The following is a 7,933-nucleotide window of genomic DNA, read 5'->3' on the forward strand; positions in this document are numbered from 1 at the left end:
CAGTTTGCAACAAGCTTCTCGCTCTCCAGCCAGTCACATCTCCTTATATACAAACCACAATGGGATGACCTGGGATCACAAGGCCTGTGCTCCTCACGTGGCCCCGAGGGCATGGGTATTTCTGAGAGCATCAGAGATTGGATACACTCGGCTTTATCTGGAATGTTGGAAAGGACAGAGAAATTATTTTCTAACCCTGGAATTAAAAGACTGGGAAGTATTTTCTTCTGCCCCCGAGGGAGGGCCCCCGAGACTGAGAGCTCCCTCTGCCAGTCCCAGTGTGGATTGCATTCAGGCATCCGGTGATGTTTCTTTCACTATCTCACACACCCACCCTCTATGCCAGCGGTTCTCAACCTGTGGGTCGCGACCCCTTGGGCGGTCGAACGACCCTTTCACAGGGGTCGCCTAAGACCATCCTGCATATCAGATATTTACATGATGATTCATAACAGTAGCAACATTACAGTTACGAAGTAGCAACGAAAATAAATTTATGGTTGGGTCACAACATGAGGAACTGTATTTAAAGGGCCAGGAGGTTGAGAACCACTGCCTATGCCTTCCTATGTCCCATTATAGATATTCAAAAGCCTGGACTAGACCCCATTTAGAGGTGAGGAAACTGAGGCTGAGAGATCGGCTTGCCAGCTCAAGTCTAAACTCTACCCAGCTTCTGAGAGTCAGGCCTCATTCTACCTTTCTAGTCACAGGTCTCTCATGGTAGTAGCCTCCTAAAAGAATAGATTGGAACTGTAAAGCTCCTTGCACATTTTTATGGTGACATCTAATATTTTTCATCATTAATTTAAAACAATAGTTTCAGAGGGAGAATGTAATTTCTACTCTTTAATAAATAGACATTTTAATATAAAACTGCCATGTTACCCATTTAAATATATTGAATAAAACTCAAATCCCAAAGTCATTTGATGCTGACCATTATTCATCTTAAAAATAACATGAACAGCCCAGCCGGCCTGGTTTGGTGGTTGAACGTCGGCCTGTGAACCAGGAGGTCACGGGTTCGATTCCCGGTCAGGGCACATGCCTGTGTTTCGGGCTCGGTTCCCAGTGTGTGGCGTGCAGGAGGCAGCCGATCGATGATTCTCTCTCATCATTGATGTTTCTCTCTCTCTCTCCCTCTCTGAAATCAATAAAAACATACTTTTAAAAAATTACATGAACAGCCCTACCTGGTTTGGCTCAGTGGATAGAGTGTCAGCCTATGGACTGAAGGGTCCTGGGTTTGATTCTGGTCAAGGGCACATCCCCAGTAGGAGGCATGTAGGAGGCAGCTGATCAATGGTTCTCTTTCATCCCTGATGTTTCTCTCTCTCCCTCTCCCTTTGAAATCAATAAAAATATATTTTTACAAAATAACGTGAACAAGCTTTTCTTTAGCAATAAAAACATTTTACATTGTTTCTTGTTCTCCTTGTACTTGTATTTCCATTACTCTTTCCCCTCAACAATCTAATCTCAATGTAACATATTTTATGCTTGGAAGTCTTTTATTGATCACAATATCCTACATCTCTGCAACCAAAGTATGTATTTAAGTTAAAGTTTAAAAAGAATCTAAGCTTTATGTAACTATAAAGCTCTAAGTGAGAAATTTTTTTCTGGTTTGAGTGGCCATCAGAAATATTAGTAGTACTCAGTTGAGCAAAACAACATAAATATTATGATTTTTATACATAGTAAACATAAATACAAAAATGCATTGGAAATGTATTTACCAATGAAATTCATGGACTACTTCCCCCACCCCCACCCTCAGGTAGTTCAGATGTTCACAGTTGAATATTATTTATTAGAATGAGACCGCATTCAGCATCAATTCTAGTTCCTTTTTTTATTTTATTTTAAAGCTGAGAAACCTTGTTCACTTCATAAGTAGATAGGAAGTGAGAGTTTGATTTAGCAATGGCATCTACTTCTGAGTTGTCTCCCCCGCACCCCCCCCCCAAAAAAAATCGTAAAGATCTACGATAAAAAATATTGTTAAGGATTCTTCAGGGTTTTGAAAGCAAAGATCCTGCCTTAAAAACCAAAAGAATTTGTTGTCCAGGTTTTGAGCTGCCCACTTTCTCAGCACCTACAGCCCTGCACTAGCATTTCAAATAGGAGCTTTGTTTAGCGCTCCAGGAATTTCACCCTCTGGCTAGTCCCCTACTGAAAGACAGGGATGGGGAATGGTGAGCCTCGCTACTGAAAGTAGCGAAGGTGAAATTGTGAAAGAGGAAAGAGTTTTGGTAAACAGAACTTGGAAGCTGAAGATCTGCAAGTTGATTTTCTTTTCTTTTCTTTTTTTAAAATATGTTTTTATTGATTTCAGAGAGGAAGGGAGAGGGAGAGAGAGATAGAAACGTCAATGATGAGGGACAGTCACTGATTGGCTGCCTCCTACTTGCCTCCCACTGGGGATTGAGCCCTGGGCCCAGGCATGTGCCCTGACCAGGAATCGAACTATGACCTCCTGGTTCATAAGTTGATGCTCAACCACAGAGCCATGCCAGCCGGGCAGCAAATTGATGTTCTTAAAACTCCTTGTACCCTAGAGATACCCACACCAACAGAGGACCACTGATCCTCCCATCCAACACCAGAATCCGGAGTTCTTGTGCCCATACATGTGGTATGCTGCCTTCTACGTGTATTGTTCCTATGTTTTCCTACTTATTTATTAAACATTTTAAGGACCATCTTGAATCTCAGCTCCTACCTAATGATTCCCCTTTTCCTGAATCCCTACTACACTTAAGAGCTTTTTATATATATAATTGATTTTAGATAGGAAGGGAGAGGAAGAGAGAGATAAAAACATCAATGATGAGACAGAATAATTGATCGGCTGCCTCCTGCATGCCCTGTACTGGGGATTGAGCCTGCAACCGGGCATGTGCCCTTGACCAGAATCAAACCCGGGACCCTTCAGTCCATAGGCCGACGCTCTATCCACTGAGCCAAACCGGCTAGGGCCACACTGAAGAGTTTGAATCTCACTTCCCACCCCTGAAATATGCATCGTGTTATACGGGCAGCTTTGTTTCGTGACACTTTAGATTATAATGAGGCTCTTTGCAACAGAATTTGGTGAACTTGCAAAAGACATGAACTTTGATACCACATAAGCACATAAGTTCCAGGAGGGCAGGGGCTCTATGTTTTGTTCTGTGTCATGTCGCCAGCATCTAGCTGTTCTAGCACAATATCTGGCATACAGGAAGAGCTTAATTGTTGAATAAATGAACAGACTTGAGTTTGAATCTTACTTCATCCCTTTTAAGCTGTGTGACACCCAGTCATTAACTTTAGAATAAGTTTACTCATGAATTCATTTTTAAAAACATCTGTTGCATGCTACCTGAGAGCCAAGCACACTGTGCTAGGCACCGGGGACCTACAGGGAAGAAGACACGCCCCTGCCCTCAAGGAACTCAAGCCTCTAGTTTGGGAACTGTTACAAGAAGTAAGGTGGACAGAACAGCCCATGTGCAAGCCCAGAGCTGCTAGTAGATCCAAAAGCTAGAGGCATAGGATGTCCGCCTGGGCCAGATGTTCACGGGCCTCGCATGCCCATGGAATTTAGGGAATGTGAACTTGACTGTCCAGGCTACCACTGAGAGACTGGAAAGTGGGAAGAGTCCAGAACAGATCTGCATTTTAGAAAACCATTCAGGCAGCCCTGGGAGAAAAGTAAGCAAGAAGACCCAGTTACTGCTCTTATCCAGTTGGAAGGTGGAAAGGGCCAGAGGAAGGCACTGGCCATGAGACGTGGCCCCAAGAGGATGGATATGAGAGTGACCAAGAAAAGCCAATCAATTGGACTTGGAGACTGATTAGATATGGGGCAAGATGGAGGAGTCAAAGGTGACCATGCAGAGAGAAGATACAAAGGCCTTAGCCATGGCAGTGGCCATGGGGATAGAGGAGGAGTAGATATGAGAGTATGAAGGAGAGAGAATCTACTGGATTTGATGATGGGTTGTGCATGAGGTGGGTGAGAGGGAGGGAGCAAGTCATTCTAGATTCCTAAATCTCTGTCTTAGGTAATAAGGTCAGTGAGTCAGATAATATGAAAAGACCCTAGCTGGGTAGCTCAGTTGGTTAGAGCATCGTCCCAATACACCAAGGTTGTAGGTTCAATCCCCAGTCAAGACACATACAAGAATCAACCAATGAATGCATAAATAAGTAGAACAACAAATTGATGTTTCTCTCTCTCCCTCTCTAAAAGAAATAATCATCAGTAAACAAATATGGGAAGAGAAGCAAGTTTAGAAAGCTTTGGACAAGTTACCTGACCTTTCTGAGCCTGAATTTCTTCACATGCAAAGCAAGAATAATAACATCTACCTCTCAGAGTTGCCATGAGGATTAAGTAACCTGGGAAATTGCAGGGCATAGAATAGGTAGATGCTCAAGAAACACTTTGGTGACAATAATAACAGCTCTTGCTCACGTGCCAAGCACTTAATCCTCACAACACCCCGATAAGGTAGGTACTATTATTATCCCTATCTTACTAACCTGGGAACTGAAGCACAGAGAGGTATAGAAACATGGCCAAAGTCACCCAGTTAGTGAGTAGCGGAGTGTACTTTCCTAGCCCCTGTACTATATGCCTTATTCTTTCTTGGGCCTATCACTCGGCTTGAGGGAGGAAGAGAGGAAACGGCAGGAAGAATGGACAGCAGACCTGATCAATAATTCACTCCAAGAAGTTTTTATTTGGAAATGTGCCTCCACAGCTTGGTGGCAGTCTGGGGCTCATGGCCCCTGGCTTGCTTGTTTACTCTTTTCCAGCCCAGGGCCTAGGATCCTTGGGGTTAAGGCACAGGATCAAGTTTTCAAGGATCAACATCCCAGGCAGCCTTAGTGGCCTGGGGCCTGGGGCTGATGCCAAAAATAAACTAGGTTCCATTCCGGATTGTTTCGTGGTTGGAGGGCCTCAGCCCCTGACACCAGGTCCTCAGCTCCCTTTTTGCAGGGGCCAGTGTCACCCACAGGCCAGCTGTGGCAGGTCCTGGTGGGCATGAGGTTGGGGGGAAAGAGGCTAGCAAAGGCTAGTTTTCTGGTTCTGGGTCCAGTTTATCTTCCTGAGGGCCGGAAGCCGAGATGGGAGCCTCATCCCCACCGTTGAGGGACTTCTGCTGCTCACTGGTGCTGGGTGAGGTGGTCCTGCTGCCCTGGGATCCCCAGCGGGTCAGGCGCTTCAGGGAGGAGTCGCGGCGGGCAAGGAGAGGGGGCTGGAAGCCCGTGAAGGAGCTGCTGGTGGTGGGACGCTTGTCTGGCAGAGAAAAGGCAGGCGTGAGTCAGGAGAAAGGTACTGCGAAAGGGAGCGGTTGACAGGCCTGGCCTCAGCCCTGGGGGAAGAGGACCTTCTGGCCTCCAGCCCTGCAGGCTCTGTAGGTCTGGAGGCGCCCCTCGCCCTCCCTTCTCCCTCCTCACTCCAGGGAGAGTGCCAAGGTCTAGCCCGCTCTCACCTCCAGGTTCAATTGGATGCATGAGCCTGTTCATCTGGACATTCCAGTGTCTCACGTTGGTGCTGGCCTGGCGCAACTTCCGCTTGGCGGCCTGGGGGACACGACACAGCCAGTGGGGAGGGGTCAGAGCCACTATCCAAGACAGGGTGTCTTGACCGTTACAGGAGCACAGGCCCCTTAGGATGTGACCAAGGCTGCTGACTGGCTCCTCAGAGAACTCATGCATATTCACAGAGTGAGGTACATATACAGAGTTGGTATCCAATTTCAGGGGACTCATAAGACCCCTCCCACAGGGTTGCAAATAGTCATAATTATAGTGTCCGTTTATTAAGCGGCCAAGATGTGTTAAGTATATTTATTATCGTATTCAACCTCCAGAGCAGACGTTAACCACAAACAAGTGCAGATGAGGTTACGTGACTGGCCGGGACACACGCTGACCTGACATCACTGCCCCACCGCCTCTCGGGAACTAGTGAACAAGCCTCTGCTCCGATGTTCACCCGCCCTTAGCCGCAGGGGTGGGGTCACAGAGGAACTTTTCCTTTCCATGTTTCATATTTTTGTGTGTGAATTTTTTATGATGACCATGTAAGCCAACAAAGGAAGATAAAATAAACACTATTAATAAGAACAAAACATCAAAATATAAAACCTCTCTTCCACAGAGATTTGTGCTTCAAGGAGAGGATGCAAAATACAGGGATAGCAAAATAGGATTTTGGAAGAGAAGGAGGAAAAATTTTGCCCAGATTAATAGTAATGATAAAAATAGCAGCTAACGTAGCCCTGACCGGTTTGGCTCAGTGGATAGAGCATCGGCCTGTGGACTGAAGGGTCCCGGGTTCGATTCCAGTCAAGGGCATGTACCTTGGTTGCGGGCACATCCCCAGTAGGGGGTGTGCAGGAGGCAGCTGATCGATGTTTCTAACTCTATCCCTCTCCCTTCCTCTCTGTAAAAAAATCAATAAAATGTATTTTTTTAAAAATAGCTAATGTTTCTCCATCCCTTACTACATATGAAATACCACCTATTATCTCGTTCAATCTCGTAACAATGCTATTTCCAGTCCCCATTCCCCAATGAGGGACTTGAACTCAGAGAGGTCAGGCAATTCTCCAAGGTCACAGCCAGAGGGGGATGCAACCAGGGTTTGAGGAAAGGGGGTGGGGGGATCTGAGGTTCCCGCTCTCACTCTGCCAGTCACCGCCCGTCCCATCGTCCCATCGCAGGCCTCACCTCCACGTCCTCATCCGCCCTCTGCCGGTTCTGCCGCACCTCCTCCAGCTGCTGCTGGGCCAGCTGCAGGGAGCGGCTCTGCAGGGCCATCTCCTGCTGCAGCTCTTGCTTCTCCTGCTGCGCCTGCTCGATGTAGCGCTCCTGGTCCTCCTTCATCCGCATCAGCCGCTTCAGCTTCTCCTCCTCCTCCTCCAGCAGCCTGCGGAGCCCAGGCACCGGTAGGCGCTCAGCAAGCGGGGCGGCGGGAAGCCGGGGAGGGGAGTCCGAGGTCCCTCAGCCTTACCTGGTCTGGGCCAGGCGCACGGCCTCCTCGTCCCGCCGAGCTTTCACCTCCAGTTGCAGAGCCTCCTGAAGCCTCTGCTGCATGTCCTCCAGCTCCTCGATGCGCTGCCGCTGCCGGGCAGCCTCCTCCTCCTTCAGCTCCATCTCAGCCTGCATGGATGCCCGGGCCTGCAGGGGCGCAGAGCAGGTCAGTGGGGCCCAGGGCAGGGAGGCGGCGGGCGTGCGCCCTTTCCCCAGCGTCCTGCTAGGCTGGCCCCACTAGTTCTCTCCAGGAGAGAGTCTGGGGAGTTCTTGCATGTCAGCTCTCCTGACCCGATCCCTTTCTGAGAGCCTGGCTAGGCCAGATAACCATCAGCGAGCTGATGCTCCTAGCACCAGCCTTAATCATTACTATTATATGTGATAACATAATGTGTTATAATTAAGGCTGGTGCCGGGAAGGGAGTGACTATAATTAGAATAATTGTTATGCCAGCTGTTTCTCATTTGATCCTCACCAGACCTCTGCAGTCAACACGCCACTGGTAAGTCACTGAGGGACAGAGAGGCTGAGTACCTTGCCTGCGATGCCAGGGCTCCGAAGAGGCAGCGCTGGGAATGAATGCACGTGTCTGACTCCGGTTCTAGATCTCTTCAATCCTAAACCTCATGGCCTCCACACGCTGAGTACGCCCCCGCTTTCATCCCCGCTTCCTCCCATCCTGAATTCCCCAAATTGGCTTCATTGTAAACTCAGATCAAGTCTAGCGTAATCGATTCCAACCGGAATCCAAGTTCATCCCTAATGACACGGTCTTTAGCGGCTCCGGCCCCACCCATCCGTTGGCTCAAGCCCCACCTCACACCTTCTCTTCTCTCAGCCACTCCCCTGCCAGTTTCCTGCACCCTCCACCCAGTCGCATCCCTCACAGGCCCC

General features: G+C 48.2%; 1 protein-coding gene across 1 annotated transcript in view; it reads right to left on the minus strand.

The window, feature by feature from the left end:
* Positions 1–4,709: 4,709 nt before the first annotated feature.
* The window catches only part of DEF6 (DEF6 guanine nucleotide exchange factor), a 25,302-nt gene continuing 22,078 nt past the window's right edge, over positions 4,710–7,933 (minus strand). Inside the window, exons 8-11 of the mRNA XM_014529631.1 lie at positions 7,019–7,244; positions 6,736–6,934; positions 5,493–5,583; positions 4,710–5,296 (exon numbers count right to left, since the gene is read on the minus strand). Of these exons, the coding sequence (XP_014385117.1) occupies positions 5,073–5,296; positions 5,493–5,583; positions 6,736–6,934; positions 7,019–7,244 (740 nt within the window). The 3' untranslated portion in view covers positions 4,710–5,072. The remainder of the gene's footprint in view (positions 5,297–5,492; positions 5,584–6,735; positions 6,935–7,018; positions 7,245–7,933) is intronic.

The sequence above is a fragment of the Myotis brandtii genome, unplaced genomic scaffold (assembly GCF_000412655.1).
Source record: "Myotis brandtii unplaced genomic scaffold, ASM41265v1 scaffold687, whole genome shotgun sequence".
Taxonomy (NCBI): domain Eukaryota; kingdom Metazoa; phylum Chordata; class Mammalia; order Chiroptera; family Vespertilionidae; genus Myotis; species Myotis brandtii.